This window comes from Anopheles nili, chromosome 2, assembly GCF_943737925.1.
Source record: "Anopheles nili chromosome 2, idAnoNiliSN_F5_01, whole genome shotgun sequence".
Lineage (NCBI taxonomy): Eukaryota > Metazoa > Arthropoda > Insecta > Diptera > Culicidae > Anopheles > Anopheles nili.
In genome coordinates, this window is record NC_071291.1 from 40,934,484 (window position 1) to 40,957,197 (window position 22,714).

At 51.1% G+C, this 22,714-nt stretch overlaps 5 protein-coding genes across 5 annotated transcripts in view; 2 read left to right on the forward strand and 3 right to left on the reverse strand.

The window, feature by feature from the left end:
- The first annotated feature begins 695 nt into the window (after nt 1–695).
- On the forward strand, nt 696–4,570 carry LOC128731285 (alpha-tocopherol transfer protein-like). The gene is made up of 4 exons (XM_053824392.1): nt 696–783; nt 2,798–2,982; nt 3,066–3,225; nt 3,297–4,570. Exons 2-4 carry the CDS (start codon nt 2,808–2,810, stop codon nt 3,958–3,960), a joined length of 999 nt encoding a protein of 332 aa, XP_053680367.1. The 5' UTR covers nt 696–783; nt 2,798–2,807; the 3' UTR covers nt 3,961–4,570.
- Nucleotides 4,571–4,679: 109 nt separating this feature from the next.
- LOC128720552 (uncharacterized) lies at nt 4,680–6,634 on the reverse strand. The gene is made up of 2 exons (XM_053814226.1): nt 6,539–6,634; nt 4,680–6,462 (listed from the first exon to the last, which is right to left on the reverse strand). The coding sequence occupies exons 1-2, from the start codon at nt 6,632–6,634 to the stop codon at nt 4,852–4,854; spliced, it is 1,707 nt and encodes a 568-aa protein (XP_053670201.1). The 3' UTR covers nt 4,680–4,851.
- Nucleotides 6,635–7,099: 465 nt separating this feature from the next.
- LOC128730299 (DNA-binding protein Ets97D) lies at nt 7,100–8,889 on the forward strand. The gene is made up of 2 exons (XM_053823338.1): nt 7,100–8,501; nt 8,579–8,889. The coding sequence occupies exons 1-2, from the start codon at nt 7,100–7,102 to the stop codon at nt 8,872–8,874; spliced, it is 1,698 nt and encodes a 565-aa protein (XP_053679313.1). The 3' UTR covers nt 8,875–8,889.
- Nucleotides 8,890–9,043: 154 nt separating this feature from the next.
- Nucleotides 9,044–9,859, reverse strand: LOC128730300 (probable U3 small nucleolar RNA-associated protein 11). The gene has a single exon (XM_053823339.1). It carries the CDS (start codon nt 9,812–9,814, stop codon nt 9,053–9,055), a length of 762 nt encoding a protein of 253 aa, XP_053679314.1. The 5' UTR covers nt 9,815–9,859; the 3' UTR covers nt 9,044–9,052.
- A 2,365-nt stretch (nt 9,860–12,224) lies between these two features.
- The window catches only part of LOC128720673 (filamin-A), a 39,877-nt gene continuing 29,387 nt past the window's right edge, over nt 12,225–22,714 (reverse strand). Inside the window, exons 12-17 of the mRNA XM_053814358.1 lie at nt 15,057–15,367; nt 14,022–14,970; nt 13,711–13,950; nt 13,431–13,624; nt 12,701–13,349; nt 12,225–12,625 (exon numbers count right to left, since the gene is read on the reverse strand). Coding sequence (XP_053670333.1) covers nt 12,441–12,625; nt 12,701–13,349; nt 13,431–13,624; nt 13,711–13,950; nt 14,022–14,970; nt 15,057–15,367 — 2,528 coding nt within the window. The 3' untranslated portion in view covers nt 12,225–12,440. The remainder of the gene's footprint in view (nt 12,626–12,700; nt 13,350–13,430; nt 13,625–13,710; nt 13,951–14,021; nt 14,971–15,056; nt 15,368–22,714) is intronic.

Genomic DNA, 22,714 nt, shown 5'->3' on the forward strand with positions numbered 1-22,714 from the left:
GTGTGCTTTTTTTTGCTCTCTCTCTCCATCAAGGACTGGTTTTCCTCACCCGGAACACATTTCATTCTAATACACGCTGTGTGGCGTTGATTACACCCCTTGCGCGCCTGGTTTGATTGTGTTCAGTTGGGGGTAATTCCTGCTCCCGACGACGATCGCAAACACCATGGTGATGATGATGATGGTGATGATGACGGCGTGCAGGGTTGCACTTCAAGTGCATCGAATGCAGGCCACGCTACTTGCGCTTTCGAACACCGGACGGTCTGGGGCGGTTGCGCAAGCTGTGCCAACAACCGTTGTTTGCCCTTTGGCCCGCGCAGAGGCAGACCTGTTGCAGGGCAAGAGAGCAGCTAACCTTGAAACGAGCGCAAAGCGCAAAGGGATATGCACCCGACGAGAAAAGGCGGACTCGCATAAGAAACGCATCTCGTTGGCTGGCTGTGGTTAGGTTTCGTTGAGGATCGCTGCAAGGAACGGCTCAGGAGTCGTTGAGTAATGCCACTTGGGTGGAAGCTGGCTGGCGAGATGCACTTCTGGTAATTCACTAGCACAATGGCACAACTGTTGCATTGATGCACAGGGAGGCCCTGCTTGACCATGAGCCAATCGTTTTGCTTTTCTTGTGTTCGTTTTTTTTTTTAATTTTTGCATCATACGAAGCCGTGCAATTAATTTTCCATCCCAGGTGTGCACATGCATTGGTAGTGATCGGATGGTGGTGCAATTGCGGAGGTAGATCAACACCGTTCAACATATAGAAGACATCGAACTTTGTTTGAGGTGAGAAATTAAGATTATTTGCAAAGCGGAAATAGAGATGCGCAAAATCCGTAATTTATTCGGATTTATTCGGAGACCGAATTAGTAAAAAAACCGGTAATGCTCAAAACACGTGGCGCAGTATCAAAACACTAGCTTTAATCTTGCATATTAGTGCGTCGAGATTGTTGAAGAAACAGAATTAGAGCACTGTGCATGCATTTCTTCGTTGCCTGAATTTCATCGAGTTCCAGAAACCCTCCTTGTTCCATGCAAGTGAAGGATATTCGAAAACCGCTTTTCTCGACGTGATGGCGTAATTCAATTCACCCCAGAAAAAGCAGCTTACACTCGCCATTAGTCTTGCCTTGTGCTGCAAAGGTTGTGAAAAAAAGAAGCATTTAGAAGCCATCATGTTTGGTTCTTAAAATCATTTTTCACTCCATCGCGAACGCGCGAGTTCGTGTCACATCGTGGCGTTGAAATCTTTTGTCCATCGGCACTTTTTAACGGGCGCGCCTATCCGATCACCACCTGTAAGTGTGTTGCAACTCGCGGTTAGTGCTGGAATTGAATCATACCCAGCGACTGCTTTTGTTTGCGTGGTTTGTGGGGGTTTTGTGCAAATATTCGCGCGCACAAGGAGTTCTCCCGGCTGTCAGATTGCAAAAGTGCTAGCCACACAGCAACATGGTTGTGGTGGACGGAAATGAAGCAAACCAAAAAAAACCTCATCGCTTGAGAAGCCCTAGCTAAGGCTTTATTCCATCGATTGACTATCGAGGAACGTGGTTTGCCACGCAGAAAAAGAAAAGGCAACGTTGTGTACCTTTCCATGCGAACTTGTGCCGGTTGGTGACCCGAGGAAACTCCGCCATAGATTGATTTGCGTCGGGTTATGCAACGTGCCTAACGTGTAGGACCGTGGACGGGTGGGAGATCACTCGTTTTGGGTGAGAGGGCTAGCTCATAGACAGCACGGTCCGTTACACTTAATCTTTGGGCACCGAATTAGCGATCGGTGACCTAATTTCTGCACGAAATCGGAGAATCGCCGCCACCACACAAGAACGTCCCAATTTAGCTACACTGTCTTCGCGACTTGCAGATCTAGTAGTCCTTTGCTACGTGCCTTTGGAAGTCGGCTCGCTATCGCCTACTTTGCTTGCTGGCGTTATTTTGATTGTGCGTTCGATTTCGCTGGGAATTTGGGGAATGGCGCGCGATCAGGTTGATTGTATAAGCTCGTCTGGGGTGGTGGTTGGTGAGATTAGAAAAGGAAGTAACAACGGGAGACCGGCTACACGATGACATTGAACCACCGAAACATGGGCGTTTGCTAGGAAGTTGACGAAATTTTAACCGTGTTTTGATGCCCAAAGTGTTGGTCTTTTGCATTGCAATTAAAGTCGGGTCTCGAGGGCAATTATATAGCATTTTAAACCATTTATAGTTCATTTAATTGCTTGGTAAAGCAAAATTTGACAAATCTGGATGTGGGATAATTAATCATTTTTCCTCTTTTAGCATGGACGTGAAATAGATAAAAACGAAAACAGCGATATCGATCCTATGCCCATGGCTGATCGTGACTAGTTTTCGCGGATCGTTTGACTTCAACGGGCATCACAAAAGACACAGCAAACGGTTATACAACAACAGTCTAATAGGTCGCCTACGGGTGATTTTTAAAAAAGAAATTGGAACTGGATCTCGTTTTTTAATGCTTCGAAGGGGCCAAGGATTTTGTGATATTTTGTGTGTCACCATTCGTCAAAAATATTTCATAATGAAAAGGGATTGTGCGTCGTACGCGCTTGCTCAAGTGGGAAGTATATTTGAGCGCGATAAGGGGTTTTTATATGAATGAATAACTCATATTTCCTGCTTATTCAAGTAGTGTTAATGCTCCAGATTTCTTTTAGATCTAAAATTGATACCTTCCGTTCGCGATGAATGTATAGCAGTTTAGTATTTTATAACGAATAATGTCTATTTGTCCATTAACGTGTGCATTTACGCTTCCCACTTTCAGCCCACACAACATGAAGGGCACGAAGGCGATCACGAAGCCAGATGACTACCGGTTCACGCTGTCGAACGAGCTGCGGCTGATGGCAAAGGAGGAACTGCGTGAAACGGATGCCTCCCGCGATCATGCCCTCCGGATGTTACGTGATTGGGCCGAGAAGAATCCACGCATCAGCAAGATCCGCATGGGTAGGTCCATCGTTTCTTCGTCCTTATGCTCCTGCTAACGTCACCGACTCATCCTTTTTCTTTCGTTCTTATCTCCCGCGTAGATGCAAACTTTTTCCTCAAGTTTCTGCGCGCCAAGAAGTTCCAGATCCCGGTCGTGCAGGAAAACATCGAACGGTACGTGCTGTTGAAGAACGCGTTCGAGGGTGCGTTCAAGCAGCTGGACTGCAGGCTACCCAAAATGGCGAAGCTGCTCGATCAAGGGTAAGTACCGTAAACCGGCTCGTACGCGCAATCCCCCATCCTCTAATAATGCAATCGATTCTGGCCCACAGGTACATGTTTGCGCTACCCGAGCGTGACCGGGAAGGCCGTCGGGTGATCTTCTACCGACCTGGTGTGTTCGATCTGCGCGAGTACACGAACGCGGACATGCTGAAAATCCACGGTATTTGCTACGAAACGCTGATGGCGAACGAAGAGAACCAGATCCGGGGGTTCGTGCATGCCGGCGTCGGAACCGGCATTGGGCCGCAGTACCTGACGCTGTTCACGATCAAGGAAGCGGTCAGGATCGCGAAGAACGGCGAAAAGATCCTGCCGATGCGGCACCGCGAAATGTACGGCTGCAACATCAACCCGACGATGAAGATGGTGGTCGATTTCGGTATGTCGCTGATCTCGCAGAAACTGCGCGATCGCATCCGGTTCTACACCGACATCAAGGACATCGAGCTGGAGAAGCGGTTGCTGCCGCAGGAGTACGGTGGCACGGTACCGATGGCGGAGATGATCCGTCTCTGGAAGCTGGAGGTCGAAGCGTACCGCGAGCGATTGCTAGCGGATGACGCCATGTCGGTTCATCTCGGTATGTACTCGGATGCGGCCAAGGAGGGATCGGTGGGTGCCCTTAAGGAACCGCTGAATGGATGTCCAGGTGCCAGTGACAACTCGACGTACGGATTGGCCGGTAGCTTCCGGAAGCTGGAGGTCGACTAAACCACCCCGGAGCAAGTGTTACCAAGCGGAGAATACCGAGATACGTGTAGTTGTAGCATTAAGGACGCTTGAGTGTGACTAGCGCTTGGCTTGTATAGCATTACGTATTCATTTTCTTTTTCTTCAAGTTTAGGTTCCTACACGTTTTTCGATCTCTGAAGCTGTTTTTTTTTAATTTCCAACAATCCTTTCTTTGGTTCTGATTGTCTCTTCGATAGGCAAGGCACTTTGTAGGGCTCTCCGTAATATACCATTGAACGTCTTTTGTGTACCATTTGAGAGCGTGGTGTTTTTTTTTAAATAAATCTATGCCTATTAGAAGGACCCATGGAAAGTGCTCTTGTATAATCACCCCGTTTGTAGGTTAGAAGGAATGTGTCTGAATTTTCCGATAAAATGATAACCCAATATGTATAAGATTCGTGCTTTCTAGGCTCAACAGATGGAAGGAAGGACTTATATTCAAAAGCTCCCGCATGTGCAGCGGTCAAGTCGAGCACTCCTTACTAACAGGCAAGAACACACGACGTATGGGTTTTTAATTCGTTCTCTAATGGGGCTTTGAATTTTACGATATACAGACGTGTGATATAGGTATTGATTAGGCTTATAGAGCAAGTACACGACATGTTACAAAAGGTACATAGAAAAACGATTTATTTACTATCGCAGTTTCCGTTAGCTCTAGTGAGACGCCTCCGAGATTTACTTACACTCGATATAATGCACAAAGAAAACCCATGTTAACTGATGATCGATACCTGTACGCAACTTAACTCCTAAAGTACGACGCGAAGCATGACATGCGCTAGACAGTTGAACATCGGGCGCTTCCGGGTGAGATCCGGCGGCTGGCTCTGGCTTCGAAATCCCGCCCGTTCGGTCCCTGTGCTAGGCAATGTTCCGGCGATGCGGAATCTCCACCACGTTGAGTAGCTTGGTGTGGCGAGGATGGAATGTGAGAATTGGATCATCGTCATCGTACGATTCTCCCGCCCCGGTGTGATCCATTTCGCCCTGGGTCACGTTGGGTGCCTCCTCGGCACTGTCTGCAGAGTCGCTCGGGTAGAAACAAACGGTCGAGTTCGGGTGAATGCGATGATTGAACTGCTGGAATTTCGCCAGGTGCCGCTGCTTGGTGACACCCTGCAGCATGAGGTCGTCCACGCGCAGATTGATACGCTCGGATGCGGCCAGATGAGGCCGGATCGTGGAAGGGCGATAGATCACCACTCCTTCTTCGTGGTAGCAACCGTCCCGCTGGATACCGACGCGTTTCTTCGACGCTTTCGCAGAACCACAGGCCGTTGCGTCCGGACCGGCCGGTTGCAGCCGCTGGCGTTTAGAGGCATTGAGCGTGATCGATTGAAACGGTTCGACAATCTCTCGCTCCGTGGGGGACGCCTTGTTTGGCGAAGGCGTCTTTGACCGGCACACGGTGGGCGTACGTGCGCTGTTGGCAACAGTCTGCATGGCGGGGCGATTAACGGACGGTTTCTCCCGGGATGCGGCTGGACCGAGAAACACTTCGTCACTGTCGCTCGGGGAGGAGGACGACGTGGACGTAGTGTACATGCGATTGGCAAACTTTTTCGACACCTTTCGCCGAGGCGTTTTAGTTTTCTTCATCTTCGCGCAATGTTCCATCGCCTTGGCGTACAGTAGCTCCGAATCGTAGCGTGGTTTGCTCGCAGCCGCCACAGGAGAACTTTGCGGCGAGATCGTACGATCGGCTGCTAGGGCGGCTGGCCGCTTGCGGGGGATGGTTTTTTTAAACACTTTTCTCCTGTTACGCCGTGATTCGGCGGGTCCTTCGGTTACCATTGCCGCCCGCTCGTGCCTGTCGGCTGTTGTTCTCTGTGGAAGCACGCAGCTGTACCGTGGAAGTGCTCGCTTTCCGTCACACGCACTGTCCGACTTGGCGAGGGCTCGCATTAGCGGATGCGATAGACGATTGTTCTGCTTGTCGGCACTGGGCTCGTCGAGAATGACCCCAAGAGAGGAGAACTGGCGGACGGAGCTCGTTACTGAGTACTGCTTGATCATGGTCGTCACTTTCAGCTTGTTGCTGATCTTTTTGTTCGAGCGGATGTACTGCGCCGTGTCAACCGAATACTGCGAGTCGGCATCGGCGTCCATGTGCGTTTCCGTTACCGTGGTAACCTGTTGCGTTTGGTAGCGCACGTTGTAGTGGCCGGTGATGCTACACATGTGATTCTGCAGCCAGTTTTCGACCTTCTCGTGGCTGAGCATGCGGAATTCGTTGTCTTCTAGGATTTCCTTCAGCCCGTTTGATTCCCATTGGCGCTGGCGCAATGGTACGGCCACTTTGAGCTGCCGTTCGATCTCCTGCGGGTTTTCTTCGGCGCTGTGTTCCTCGGATGAAGCCTCAACGACGTCGCTGACCGAGCTTTCGTTGCTCATCTCCTGATCGAGCATGCCTATCGCCGTGTCGATGTCCATGCTGTTGTTCGACTGGTTCAGGGCGTTTTGCTCATACTTCTGTAACAACACGGAACAAGACAGCGCGCCAGGCTTAGGCTTCGTGTCCGATGGTTGGATGGAATCTTGTACGCACCTTAACCAGCTCCCGCCAACGACAGTTCCTGCGTCCTAGGTCTTCATCGTTGGGTAGCACCTCCTCGACGTTGGTAGCCTTAACAGTGGAAGACATTTTGCAGATGCGTCGTGCTGCGCTTTTGGTCAGGCTTCCTGTGTCATTGCAACGAAAATGGAACGAACAAAATCCCGCCCACAACCGGCACGCAATCCCCGTGTGGTAAGATGAAAGAATCGTCAAATCATAACACATGAAACGCAACACAAACTGAAACGATCAAAGTATGCCAAGCCGTGCGTGACGCCAATCCGATCGGTCCGCGGTTTTGACAGCCCATAGCCATTTCATAACAAACCCGCGCGTTTGACAGCTCCAAAACAGGTTTGCATGTTTTCTTGTGTCACGTCACGAACGAAAAAGAAGACGCGTGTGATTTCTCCGCACACGGTAGGATCAGTTCGTAGGTTTGCCCGCCGGAAACGCACCAAGTGAAAAGAAAACCCCGCCCGGAGAAAGGTATTTTTCATCGTCGAACAGAAGCACGGCCACACGGGCGGCCGTCCTGCGTTAGTAGCAATGATGGATTCGCTGAACATAAAGCTGGAGGTGCCGGATCTACCGCTGCCCCTCAGCGAGGACGGTTTGATGATGGCGGGCACGGATTTCCTCCCGAACGGCAGCGACCTGTTCCTGGGCGATGACGACGATGACGTGATCGTGGTGCACATGGATTTGCGCGAGAATCTGTCCACCCTGCGGGGTTTGGTGGAGCGAAAGATAGGCCTGTCGCTGAAGCACTACGAGTTCTGGCTCCAGGGCTCGACGATGCTCGAATCGCACAAGAATCTCGTCGACCAGTGCGTGCAGGGCGAGGGCCTGGTGCAGATAAACGTGCAGGTGCAGCCGACCAAACGTCGCATCAACATAGCGGACGTGCTGAAACCGACCGATGAGGTGCTTGAGTCGTACCAGCGCGAACTCGAACAGGCAGCGGCCGTGGCCAAACAGGTGGCAATTGGCGATGATCCGTGGCAAACGGCGACGACCACCGATGCACCCGCAGTGGATGTTCCCGAGCCGGAAGCGGCCAGTACGAAGAACAGCGCGCGAACGTCACCCGTCACCAGCAGTGGCCGGATGTTCCCATCGAATAGCAGCGATTCGCTAAACGACGGTGACAGCCCGCTGGCCACCGGTGGTGTAAAGCCAAGCCTCACGAAGGAAGCACAGGAAACGGCCAACGCGGTGGCGGCCATCATCAACTCAGTGAGTGCGGAAGAGCGCGAACGGGAGCGCAAGAAGGAAAAGGACCGGCAGAAGAGCGGCGACAAAGTGGTCGGAAAGTTTGTTCCACTCATCAAGGAGGAAGCGCTGGGTTTTGCGGACAACTCGATGGACGATTGCGACGAGTCCGATCTGGATGGGACCGACGAACCGGCGGCTGCCCTGCCGTGGGTGTACGATAGCGGGTTCAAGCGGGACCAGCAGCGGCTGAACATACCGGAGGAACCGACCGAATGGACGGTGGCGCACGTGAAACACTGGATCCAGTGGGCGGTGCGGACGTTCAATCTGAATGGCATCAAGCTACAGGATTGGAACGTCACCGGGAAGGAGCTGTGCGAGCTGAAGCGGGACGATTTCCGGTTGAAGGTGCCCACCGATCCGGGCGGCATGTTCTGGACGCATCTGGATTTGCTGCGGCAGCACAAGATCGTTGCCACGTTGCAGAAACCGATCGATGGGGAAGATCTGGACGAGATGGCCATTCGTAGGAAAATCCCCAAGGGCAACCTGGGAAGTGAGTACGAAGCGAAGAGCGTAATCCGTGCGGACAAGCGGCTTAACGATATCGTTTCGATTGCAGACGAATCCAGCTACTGTGGCAATCGGACGGGAAACAATGGCCAGATCCAGCTGTGGCAGTTTTTGCTCGAGATCCTCACCGATCGTGAGCATCGCGCGATCATCCAGTGGATCGGTTGGTACAACCGGGTACAACAAACCCACGTTCATCGGTACTGACTGTGCGCCGTTTTTCTTCCACTCACCCAACAGGCACCGACGGGGAGTTTAAGCTGTGCAACCCGGAGCTTGTGGCTCAGCTGTGGGGCGAACGGAAAAACAAACCGACGATGAACTACGAGAAGTTGTCCCGAGCGTTGCGGTACTATTACGACGGTGACATGATCTCGAAGGTGCACGGGAAGCGGTTCGTGTACAAGTTCGTGTGTGACCTGCGCGAGCTGCTGGGGTACGATGCGTCCGAGCTGTCGGCGCTGGTGAACGAGGGCCCACCGGTAATCGTCGATACGCAGTACGAGCTGAAGAACTACGACGTCGATTTCGAATGATTCGCGGTCGGCGTTGGGGTTTATTATTTGCATATATTTAGCCTTTTTTTACATAAAGTTACTCTTTTTGCTCACCCTACGGAAGTAAGCTTAGTTTAATCGAATAGGGCGTGTCGGAGGGGGTTCCTTCGAGAGAACGAAAAATACGCTTCAGCAGCCAGGGATCCACTGCTTTGATTCATCGTTTCCGTTCGTACTTGAACTTGTACTGTGGCGCTTGATGGGACGTTCCCTTCCTGATAAGCTTAGGTTTGAGGGCTCGCTTCTCCTTGAGTGCGCGCTTGATTTCGATCGTTTTTTGCACCACCGTTAGCTCTCTTTCACGGTCGATCCGCTTCATCAGCTCGCGGTAGGAAAGCTCACGCTCATGATTGAGTGTTGCGATATTGTCCTCACTGACGGAGGCGAGCTGGAGCTTTTCAAGATCAGCCAGTCGCGGCCGGTTCGTGCGGCGTCCAATCAGGTCGGGATGGGTATCTAGCCGCTTGGCAAGATCGAACTGTGCCGCCTCTTGGTCGTCCTCTACGAAAAATGTGTGGCTGTTGGTCGTCCCGTTTACGACGTCCGTCATGTGCAGCTTGCTCTGCAGTCGGCGGATCTTATTGGCTTCGACGGTGCGCTTCATCGCGATGTACTTCAGGTCCTGCGTTTGCATGAGCTTGATCTGGTCCAGGGTTAAATCTTCACCCTTGTCCAGCTCACGGTGCTCACCATTTTCCAGCTTCGAGTTGATCATGTGGTGGTAGAACTCGTCTGGGTTTTTGTTGAGGGCCCGTTTGCGCAGCAATTTGAGTGTGGCTTCCTTTTCATTGCGATCCTTTGCACGGAGTTTGTAGTCCTTCTTTTTCTCCAGCAATCCCAGATGTTGCCGGGCGGCGGGCTGCGAGCGCTCGCGGTGCACCTTCTGGTTGGATTTGGCCGCTTTTTTCCAGCTCGACATTTTGGTAGCGGTTTATTTGTGCCTACAGGATTAAACTACAGAAACAGTGGCGTAATCGGTGCCGGAAGGCGCAATTTACGGTGGTTTGCGACCGCAAACTAAACTATCTAATGCGTAGAGAACAAATGTTTGAAGTATACAGCGTGGTTGTAATATAAAATTAATAAACAATCCTATATTGACAGATCTGATAGGTAGTTTGACAGTTGCAGACCAATGCGAGCTATAACAGCTAGTTTAGTACACGGAAAAGTACAGAGCTTTTTATTTTAAGATTGCGTTATTTGCGACTTAAGAGTTATCCTATTATTGTAAATGATGTAAAGCAAATGTGATATTCAGATGATCTATCAATAAAGATAAGTGAAAAAGAAATATTTTTGTTTCGTCTTTAAATTTAAACCGTTCAACTTGTGTGATTTTTTTTGTTCCGCACTGTACAAGTCCGAAATTTAACCGTCGCTAGCCAGTCGAAAATTTTGGCTTGAAGTAACAGGAGAGCATGACCCGAAGAGGTTTCCGGATTTTTTGGCGATCGGATCGATTTTTTCGGACGAAATTTTGAAACAAAATTTCGACAAGAGTAACAGGAGAGCATGACCCGAAGAGGTTTCCGGATTTTTTGGCGATCGGATCGATTTTTTCGGTCGAAATTTTGAAACAAAATTTCGACCCGAGTAACAGGAGAGCATGACCCGAAGAGGTTTCCGGATTTTTTGGCGATCGGATGGATTTTTTCGGTCGAATTTTTGAAACAAAATTTCGACAAGAGTAACAGGAGAGCATGACCCGAAGAGGTTTCCGGTTTTTTTTGCGGACGGATCGATTTTTTCGGTCGAAATTTTGGAACAAAATTTCGACCCGAGTAACAGGAGAGCATGACCCGAAGAGGTTTCCGGATTTTTTGGCGATCGGATCAATTTTTTCGGTCGAAATTTTGAAACAAAATTTCGACCCGAGTAACAGGAGAGCATGACCCGAAGAGGTTTCCGGTTTTCTTTGCGGACGGATGGATTTTTTCGGGTGAAATTTTGGAAGAAAATTTCGACCCGAGTAACAGGAGAGCATGACCCGAAGAGGTTTCCGGTTTTTTTTGTGGACGGATGGATTTTTTCGGTCGAAATTTTGGAAGAAAATTTCGACCCGAGTAACAGGAGAGCATGACCCGAAGAGGTTTCCGGATTTTTTGGCGATCGGATCAATTTTTTCGGTCGAAATTTTGAAACAAAATTTCGACCCGAGTAACAGGAGAGCATGACCCGAAGAGGTTTCCGTTTTTTTTTGCGGACGGATGGATTTTTTCGGGTGAAATTTTGGAAGAAAATTTCGACCCGAGTAACAGGAGAGCATGACCCGAAGAGGTTTCCGGTTTTTTTTGTGGACGGATGGATTTTTTCGGTCGAAATTTTGGAAGAAAATTTCGACCCGAGTAACAGGAGAGCATGACCCGAAGAGGTTTCCGGATTTTTTGGCGATCGGATCAATTTTTTCGGTCGAATTTTTGAAACAAAATTTCGACCCGAGTAACAGGAGAGCATGACCCGAAGAGGTTTCCGTTTTTTTTTGCGGACGAATGGATTTTTTCGGGTGAAATTTTGGAAGAAAATTTCGGACGAAATTTTTATGCGAACACGTTGCAACCGAAGGAACTTTCTTTCAAATTTCAGCAATTTCTTTCCACTTCCGCACGAATTTAGTGCGATAAAAAAAACGGCATAAATCAACGTTTACACAATCGCTTTATTTATTTTTTTGTCTCTTTTTTTTGGATATTTCGATTTGACAACTTTTACTTAAACCTTACATAGACTGTGATCGTCGTTTCCACTAGGAAGTAGTAGGTTTCAAGGGGGATGTATGAGTGTGTTTGTGTGTGTGGGCGGTGAGGAAATTAAAAAAAAAAACAAAGAACGTACGCGCGTAATAAATAGTAGCAACAAACGGGAGCAGCGGGATCGCGGTTCGTGGCTGTTGCGGCACAGTTGAGAACCGCGATCAGCGGTTCCCGATGCCTCGGAATTCAGGAGCAATAAACAAAAAACAAACAAACAAACAAACAAAAAACCGTGGGTAGGTCGTCGGATCGCGCTCTCTACCAGCCTAGGGCTAAACTAAATACAATACGCCGCACTACACGTGGCTACACGCGAAAACGGAAACGATGTGTGTGGCTGTGGGTGTCTGTATGAGAGGGAGGAGGGAGGGGGGGTTGTATTTGTGGAAACAACATGTTAAACATACGATACACGAAAGTCGGAGGCGAGCAACTTAAACGCAAAAACCGCATAATGAGAAGAACCGCATAATGTAACAAAAAAAAATAATAAGGAAGGTCGGTCTAACGCGTCCTTTCCGTGTCCCTTCCTTTTTCTACGAGGGCGAGTAGCGTGTCCTCGATAAAGAAAAAAAAAACAAACAAAAGGAAAGGATAACGACGTATGGATAAAATTCTTTTTTCCGCTTTTGCTTTCTTTTGTTTTAAAACTTAAACACACTAAAAAGGAAAAGAAGGGAACAGGGAAGCGGGAGTACGGGAGGTGTTTTTGAGAAAATTAAAAGCCGACCAAAGGAACGCTCGTTGGCGCTCGTGCTCGTGCGGACGGGGAGAGTGTGTGCTGTGGGGTCCTTAAACGTCAACCTTGAAGGGCGAGCCGGGGATGTGTTCGTCGCCCCATTTCACCAGCAGGATGTAATCGCCACGCTCACGCACGAGATAGTTGACCGTGTACTGGTTACGGCCGGTGTGCTTGATGAACACCTCATCGCACGGTCCTTTCGGTCCGTAAATGCCAACGAATAGGATGTTGTTGCCTGCGGGCGAACGAAAGAGACCGGTTGTTAATTGAACAAAGCGGTAAAGCGAAAGAAAAAAAAACGTCCACTTACCCGCGTCACCGGCATTGATCGTGAACTGGTTCTGCTTGCCCATGTACGCCTTCTTGAGGCCCATACCCTTCGATTGGATCTTGCTCGCGTCCGATTTGAAGATCGGCAGGATAACGCCGGTCCGGTTGCCACCCTTCGAGACCTTCGCGACCGTTTCGACGATCACGGAGGACGTCTCCTGACCACCGGCCTCCGCCAGGCTCTCGCCCGTGCAGTTGATCTTAAACGGTGAGCCGACGATGTGCATCTGGTTGTACTTGATCGTCATGTAGTAGTGGCCGGGCAGAAGCGGTGTGTAGCGCACCTTGTACCCTTCCTCGACCTCGGTGCAGTCCATCGCGACCTTTGCCGGACCGTCGACGGTGACCGCGAGTGTTCCGGCACCGGCATTACACGTGTCGATGATCAGATCCGTCTTTTCGCCCGTCTTCACATCACCGAGACCTTTGCCGGAGGCATGCACCGCTGCCGGATCGACGTCGTCCTTGCCGACCTTGATGCGGTACGGTGAGCCCGGTATGTGGACACCGTTGAACTTGACGTGGATCGCGTGGATGCCGTTTTCGCGTGGGTAGAACCGAACGGAGTACTGATCCTGGTCGATCAGCTGGATGAAGCAATCGTCTTCGTTGTTTGAGGGTGCTACCACCTGTGGATGGGAATGTCGATAGGGGGGATTAATCGATGGTTCGCCTTTCGCAGGATTGCTTTCTCTCTCTCACACACATACCTTCGCATCCAGCTCACCCTTGGCGCCGTTCTTGCGCACCATGAATTGAGCGGGTTTGTCCGCCTGCACACAACCGGTCGGGAATTGGGCCACCTCCAGCTTGTGCGCTTCGCCCATCGCCGGCGAAATGTACACCTTGAACGGTGAGTCCGGAATATGGCGATCGTTGAACTTCAGCCCAATGCGGTAGTCACCTGAATGGAGTGAAACAGAGAGAGAAAGAGAGGTGGTTGTTAGGTTAGCGTGGGTGTTTGCTATTTGACTGCATCGAGTAACCAACCTGGTTCGCTGACCACGTACGAAACATCGCACGAGCCATCCTTGCGATCCTTGAACTCGATCTCGGCCTTACTCGGGCCTTCAACGGAGATGGCCAAAGTACCTCCACCGGCTTCACGCGTCCAAACGTTAAACTCCGCCGGAACACCCTGCTCACCGTGCTCGAGTCCTGGACCGCCCGCCTTCACCAGATGCGCCCCGGTGTCCCTGAGCGGACCGACGGTGAACTGGAATGGCGATCCTGCCGAAGATCAGAGAGAGAAAAACGCTTGAAAAAACGCTTAAAACGTCAACAAAACGGCCACAGCTTACCGGGAATATGGATCTGCTTGTACTTGACCGACACCGTGTGCACACCCAGCTCCTTCGGGATGAAGTGCACCGCGTACAGCCCATCCTCGATCTCCTGTATCTCCGCGTCCTCGCTCACCCCACCCGGTGACGTCACGGTGGCAGACAAATCAAACGACGTAATGCCCGGCATCTTGAACGTCAGCTTGCACTGGCTGCCAACCTCCGTGATCGGGACGGCTTCCCGCTGTCGCTGGATCTTCTCACGCTGCCGGTTCGTACCCTCGCCGGACACCTTCACCGTGAACGGTGATCCGGTGACGTGGTGATCCGCAAACTTCAGATTCACGATGTAGTACCCCGGTTCGGTCGGTTTGTACGCGATGTTGAGCGTGCCGTCGTCCTTATCCGTGCACTGAATTTCCGCCTTGCTTGGGCCCTCGATCGAAAGGGACAACCCACCGTACCCGGCGTTGCGCGTATCGATCGCAAACACGTTGTCCTGGTGCGTGTGACCCTCCGTCAGGGCACCGCCCGTCACAAGGACCTTCTTGGCGTCACCGACCTCGCGCTCGCACACCTTCACCTTGAAGGGTGAGTTGGCGATGTGCTTGCCGAGCCGCTTCACCGAGACCGTGTGTTCACCGATTTCACGCGGCGTAAACGAGATGCCAATGTTGCCGGTTGGCATGCGCTTCAGGAAGCACGGTTCTTCGAGACCGGACGGTGCCTGGATTGAGGCGTTCAACGACCGTAGGTCCTGGTCGCTGATCACACCCGGTAGCGTCACTTCCGAGCAGGAACCAACCGAAATTTGGTTACGCTTGCGACCCTCGCCCGTGATCTTCGCGAAGTACGGCGAACCCTTGATGTGCTTGTCACCGAAACGAACCGAAATCTTGTACTCGCCCGGTGCAGTTGGCAGGTACGATACCGACACCGTTCCATCCTTGTTGTCGTGGTACGTGATCTACAAAGGGCATCGAGACAGTGAAAGAGAGAAGGCTATTAGTGTTGCTGTTCAAGCTGCAGTTCCTTGGAAGTACGATCACTCACGTCGGCCTTGCTGGGTCCTTCGACGGCCATCTGGAGCCCACCGGCACCTGCACCCTTGGTCGAGATGATGAATTGGGCCGGTTCACCGGTGACACCGTGCACGAGACCGGGTCCGTACGCCGTCACGTACCCGGACGAGATCGAGTCGACGTGGAATTTGAACGGGGAACCCTGCACGTGTTCACCGTTGTACTTGACCGCCAGCTCGTGGATGCCTTCCTCCTTCGGATCGTACCGGATCGACACGGTGCCATCGTGGTTGTCGTCCACCACTGGCTTGTCTACTTGTCCGCTGGGCATCTTGATTTCGGCTGTGGAGTTGGAGAGAGAGAGAGAGAGAGAGAAAGAGAGATAAAGACGACGTTAGTTGGGGGCATTATAAGGGTGGATCGATCGATCGGCATTATAAGGGTGAATCGGTGGACGTTCAAGATGGAGGATGAACTCACGTCGAACGTTATATAGGTTATTGCAATTACTGCCAAATTTTGTTATATCTCTGGCATGAGTGTTTTTGAGATATATTAGGACTACTCAGATTGTCCGTCTAGAACTAGAACAGTCAGAGGCATAATACCTAAGGATAAAGTAAAATCCCTCATGAATGTAGCATCTGTTTTTCCGTCCTCAAAAACCTTCATGAATTCTGAAACCCAAGCACTCGAAGAACAATGTTCGTGAGGATTTCTTTATCCTATTGCTTCATGGTTTGAAGCATTAAATTAGATGAATAAATTAGTATGCTTTACACCAGCAGCAACACCCATGAGAAGTAATTCCAGATTAATTCCCTTCTAATACATCCCATAACACATTTTCAACCCGGGACGTTGGTGAGTGATGCAATTGGCCAGATTTGTTCCATCACCTTCCTGGTAGCGGGACGGAGAATGCCACTTTTTCTACCCCCCAAAAAAAACCATCCACCCAAAAGAGACCATCCATTATATCAAATCCTCCCTGAGCGTCGCGCTCGTTTGATCGCAAAATAAAGAACCGCTTCCACGCAACTGGCAAACCGCCGGAACGGATCCTACCATATCCTCCCACGCCTATCAAAACGAGTGTCACCACACAATCGCACTGGTGGTGAGCTTAGGAAATAACAACACGTTACACAACGCTGCTTCTGCCGCGCCATTGCGCTCATCATCATCGCCCGGCCATCATCGCATAATGAACGTAAAAAGTGTGATCCATTCCAGGGGTATTTTTATAAAAATTCCTTCGCGCTTAGTCGCAGATTCGGCTACGTCAGCCTTCGGTGTTTTTTTCTCTCTCTCTCTCTTTATCGCTCTCTCACTCTGTCCCACTCGGTTCTGGTATCTGTATGCGGTGCTGCGGTTACGAAAGGGCAGGAAACCACCGACCAGATACATATGGGGTACACCTGTTGTTTTTTTGGCACAATTTATTTGGATGGATCTTCACCGAATACTTCACCACATCGCGTGTGCCGAGAGATGCTGGGTGGGGCCACATCATCTGGCCACACACTACTAACACGCACGCACACATACACACTTCCGCTCCTGCTGGTAGCGCGAGACCGCGAGGAATGGAGGGCCAGTCGAATGACAAAGTTGGGACGGCCTTCGCTCCACACCACGGCCGGTCCAGTGGAGGATCCTCGATGGGGGTGTGGAAGCCACACACACGCACGCACGCACGTGCATACATTCATACATCATCGCTTAGGTAGCAAGCAGCGAGATTTCGTTGGTGGTTTATTTTTCTCGCATCTTTTCGTGCGGGTTCTTTTCCGCTGCTGTACCAGGGTGGGACTTTTCCGAGTTCGATCATTTTCGGGTACCATTTTAGCGTGATTTTTCCGGCCCATCAACCCAGCGAACCCATCATGCTCTTCTGACCTCGAAGGATCGCTCTTTGGTTGTGATCGCGCTCTCTGCAGAAGCGAAAAAAACCGCACTTTCCAACGATCCCGATTGTTGTTGGTTTTGCTCCTCACACGCCAGCAGCCATTGTTTTCCTTGTCCGCCGATGTTTGTTTATTTGTTCTACGATCGCTTGCTCATCCATCGCGCGCCCGGGCCACCAGGGTCACATACACACACACATTCACACATGAGAGGGTGATGATCATCACCCACCACGCGGAATTGGGTGGATGTTGGCGTGGGTTTCAACAATCGGCTGAGCAGCACCAGGCGCCTCCATTGGCTTTGGATGGGAAAATTTATGGTTCAACAACGCCATGTCGCCGTGGAGGTGCTCACTACAATGTGTTGTCGCCCACGCGAACAACTGTTGCTTCCGGCAGGCAGCATAATCACCCCACAAGATTGGCGTGTGTTTGCTCACTCGTACATCGGGGGGGATCGTGTGTACCGTTTATATGTACACTGCTCGCTACTTAAGATCGGCGTTTCACCTGTTTCCGGGAGCGTTCGCCTTCATTCCGGCAATCATAACTGGGTGCGGGCTTGCGTGTGTAAAGGACCACCTCCCTGGGGCGAGTAAACAACCTCCCCTCCATCCACCCCATTTGTTTACGCATTAGCGTACGCTTCCGATGGGTTTTTATTGGCTTGTTTGAGTTCGAGGGAACGCGTGGCGGTGTGGCGTCCCCAAGGCGAGAGGACACACAATTTATTTGGTACCGCCGGGTAATATTATGCCGCCGGTATTATGTTGAAAATTTATCGCGCCAACCGGGAAGTAGCGGGGTTTCTCGCTTCTCTGGAACAACAACATTAAATGTGTGTGTGTGTGTGTGTGTGTGTGTGTTTTTTTTGCTCGCTTTCAAATAAATACCATATTCGTGAGCGATATTTATAAACCGGCAGGCTTTTTAGTCACGCGGCCCCTGATGGAAGGCGACAATGAAATTAATAGCGCGGCGTCATTTTCCAAACGGGAAAAACCACGTGAGCTACGAGGTACTGGGCGTCCGCTTTTCCCTAACCAACGCGCCTGGGAAAGATGGTTTACGGAGAGAATGCCACGATAAAGATCCCACGCGATCGAAGTGGCACAATTCCGCTACATCCCCCATCTTTAGCGCAGGAAAAACTGGCCTAAAATCCCGCAAAAAAAAGAAAACCCAACCAAAATACACAGCCGCGTGGTGTTGAATTTCCGCGTGGCAATGGGCCTGGGCCGTTTGGGGATGAATTTATGTTTTGAACCCTTCCAAGGGGTCACACAAACTGAACCAGCAGCATGTTTGAGGGTGCCGCTTGAGCAGGGAAAAACCACCACCATCACCGGGGCACCCGTGAAAATGGCCGCCACCCATAAATTACTAGATCGCCACTCACACGATCGGTGAAGAGATTGCGTCGTGTGTCGAAATAATAATTGGATCAAAAACAAATTTCCTTCGCGCTGCTGATGGGCTGAGTTGATGAAGCGGAAGAAAAAAACGTGATTAGAAGAGAAAAAACAGCAACTTAAAAATCTCCCCATATTGAACCTCCGTATTGATTTACATGCTGGCAAATGCGCAAGAAAAATCACTCCACCACCATTTCCAGGGCGTGGAATATTTTCATTAAAATTCTACTCGCTTTCCCGCGTGCCAGCGGAACATCTCCTCTCGGTGGTTGTTTATTTTAAGTACCCCGTTCCCCAAGAAAAAAAAAAACGCATAATGAGATTTTTCCACCGCGTTTTGTGGTGGCCTCCAACCTCCAACTCGAAACACTCGATCCCCAATGTGGTCTCTGGCTGATCCGACGCAGTAGCGAGAGAGAAGTTGTCGAAAACGATAAACAGACGTTGACGATCGCGATGTGAGGGATTATTCTCAACAACCCAAGCTACATGGGTGTGTCGTGTGTGGTGACATTTTTCCGCAGCTCGTTCGATCCGGGACGTACGCCTGGCACGCTTCATTCGAATCGTAGCCAGCTGGCGATCCTCTTGGGAGCACTTCACAACACGCGAATGGGTGTTCCGCCACGTTGCGGTTTTATGGTGCAAAAATGAAATCAAATCCCCGTTGAAGTGGCGCCTCATTCACAAGTGCCTCTTGCGAGTAGAGGTGTCGATCGTCTTCACACAGTTCGAGCAGCACCACTTGAGGGTTTAGCGAGAGGACGATTGAAACTCGACTCAGTAAGACTGGTTGGGTGCCAATAATTTCCGTTACTACATTTGAGAAAACATAAACCTGCTCGTGCTCGTGAAGGCGATAAATGAAGCGATATCCTTTCCTGCCACACACGATGAGTTTCTCGCGTCCTTGCGCCAGGAACAACCTCTATCTAGGGGGCCGGAAAGAACCTCTATCTTGGGGGTCTCTAACGTCCGGTTCAGAGTGAGGACCCGCTTTACCTTTATGCGTGTGGATGAACAGCGCGTTCAGCATGTTGGTTGGGACGAAGTCGATCTCGGACGGTTCCATCACCGGCACGTCCTGCTCGATGAAGAACACACGCACCGTCTCGCGCCGATCGTGCTCGGACACGGACAGAAAGCGGGGAAAGCTGCGATAGTACTGACTGTGTTCTTCCCACGTCGCCTCGACCGGTTCGGTCGAGCCCTGGTCCTCATCGTCACACCACATGGTTCGGTTCGAGGCTCGTGGTGCACGTTTGGCGCGCGATTTTCTTTCACTGCTCACGTGGGGTGCGGCTTGAACGAATTTTCTTCTTCTTCTTCTTCTTCTTCACCACGCTTCACCCGCTATATGCACATACACGCGCGCAATCACGTAACACGAGGAAGGAATAGGAGAAATTGAACAACACCGTTGACCCTTATTATGGCTCCTGAGCCCGTCACGTAGAGTCACCACTCTCTCCCGCACGGCACAAGCAATAGACCAAGGACACTCAAGGACGCGAAAGGACTCTCAGCTTCAACACAATCGAGAGTTGGGGAGTAGAAAAAAAGAGCACGTCCAAAAAGAACATCCACAGACGCGAAAGTTCTACTAATGTGGGGAAGAAATGGAGATCTTAACTGCGAGTTTCGCTGAGAAGAATGTCCAGCCCTTGAGGGACTAGCACCAGCCGTAGGGCAGCTGTTGGTCATTTGCTTAAAGGATTCGCCCTGGGAAACGTCAAGACCCTCGGAATGGAAAGCGAAATTTAAAGTAAATTGAAACTAAAAAAAAAAAGGCAAAACGAAAATGTCGAAAAACTGGAGCATAGGGGTTCTTAAAATATCTTTCAATGGCAACGGTTGGTTTGGTTTTCGGTTTCTCCTTCTAGCAAAAGATCCATCATGGCGAGGATGGTCGGGAAACTTTTAAGACGTTTTATCCGTTTATGTGCTCTCAATGACCTGTGACCTCTAGGCTAGGAGTAGGAAAGGATCTCAACAGCTGCACCAAACGGTTTTCAAAATTGGCAAACAATCCTCGGCCACAGGACACAGAAAGGATATTCGCGTGAAATGCATTTGGTGAGGGCCTTTGTGCCACGTGGTGAGAGAGAGAGTGGACAATCCAGTGAAATCACTTCCGGTTACAGCCGACCACTACGCATTGAATTTTACACATTCACACACAACCACATAACGCTTCCCAATCGGAACCTCTTTTCGGAGCCACTCATACACACGCGCACACACACACACACACACACACAAAAGCTCGCGATCGATCGGCGATCGGCGACCTCAATACAACCGATCAATGGGGGTAGGTGGTGTGTGATGTTTGACCTCCCACCATACAACCCCCAAAAATCGCAAACTGTGCACCCTCCCCCACCACCCCCGTATAATCACAACCCTTGTCATCCTCCCCCTCCCCCCCCCCCCCACACACACACACACACGCACAAGGACACAGTAGCACGCACGCACTCACGCAAAACTACCGCTGGGCTCTGGGTAGGAGGCCGTGAGTTGAGCACGAGAGCGCAACCGGAGCGATCTGAGGGGTTCGAGTCGAGCCGGAATAAAGCGGTGTGTGCGTGTCTGGCATTCGCCGACCAATGCCTCTGAGGAGCCTATCCTGCGCCGAGCACGCGTGTGCTGATGAGCTGAATACCGAACGTCAACTGATAAACGGACGGCCGGGTGCGAGAATCCGAGGCGCGAGATTCCGAGTCTGTGCGGATTTTCCACGGCTTCGTCGGCATATTCTTTTTTTCCAGAGCACCGAAGGACCCCGAGGGGTGGTGTCTCCGGGAGGGGAGAGTGAGGGTGGTCAACCCGAGCACGCCCGAAGCGAGCGTTTTTTTTTATTCGGCCCACCCCCCCCCAGGGCCCCAATCGGCTTTTTGATTTTCGTCCCCCAAAACTCCGGTTGCCCCGTTTTTCCACCAGCGATCGGAGCGATCGTACGGAAGGAAGACACGCGCTAGATGTCCGGGAGGGTGAAATAGAAATTTCCACAAGCCAACGCACACACGCACGCACGCACACATACTCTTGAGCGTGTGTGAGCGAGAGAAACACCCGGAGACGTGAGATGGAGAAAGCGATCACGACCGATCCACCTAGCGGAAAAACTCCCCATGGCGGGGCGGCGGGACGGGTGGAAAAGTGAAGGTTCCGAACTTTCCACACGAAATGCGCGATCGCCAAGCGATTCCTGCGGGTGAGCGTTCGTTTCCTTTCGGCCCATTCGGCTTTCGGGCGACGTTTTTCACGCCCGATGTGAGCTAGCAAGCATTTGGGCGAAGCAAAAAAAAAAGAGATAGTCTGTTTTACCAAAAAAAAAAATGAACAAACCCCTCTGTCTCTCTCTCTCTCACACATACTTACACACTGTTTCCCGCACCCGATGCAGCATTTTCCGGACCAGCGAGGACGGAAACCTCCCGCCATCGAATGGAGGAGTGGGTTGATTTAGGCGACGGTTTAAGCGCATATGACAAGCGCATCCGCACGCAGGATGGGAGCCATTTTTCAACACCCCAATGGTGGGGAGGGGGGGGGGGGCGAGTTTTCCACCTAATGACGCTATCGGGCCCATCGATCGCGTGATCGTGGTGCAGTGGCGACATCAATCGCCACAGGATGCACAAATTCGCTTGGCAGGTACAAGCCGCGGTACACTCGGTTCGTTCCTTTGGGGGAAACGGAAATCCGAACCGATCGTGATCGCGAGGATTTCTCCCCCCTATACCCCCCTCACCCTCAGGCAGGCCGCCACGTGTCGTTGGCCTCGATGGCACGTGTAGCGCATTTATCAATCGCAACGTGTTAGGAGGAAGCGGCTTCCGATCACTCCACTTCCGATTAGGCAAGCGCAGTTGGGGTGGGTTGAGTTGATGTGGGGTGTTTGGGAGGGGTTGTTTTCCCTCCCCCTCGCCCCTCCCCCCCTCCACCTTTACCCACCTCAGTGGCAACCGTGACAAATATATCGTTGGCGCCTGCTGTGTTGCGTGTATCGGTTGTTTCTCGTTTTTTCACCTTTCAACTTGTTTTTTTTTGTCTTGCTTTATGTTTTATAAATGTATATTTTTCCTTTCCTTCTCGCGAGCCGACGCGACATTCCGCATTCCGCGGGTGGTGGCAACGGCAGGAAGAGGTGGTGGGTGGATTTTTTCATTTCCCCAACCACCTCCTCCTTCCCATCGTTTCGCGCGCTCCCGGTGGATCATAAATTTATGCATTTTTATAACAAGACGGGTGCGTGCGCCACCTAAGAGCGTCGTCGTCGTCGTCGTCGCCATCGAGTGTGAAACGGCTATACACCGTGCGCGATTCGGAGTCCCTTCGTGGCTCTCCTCACC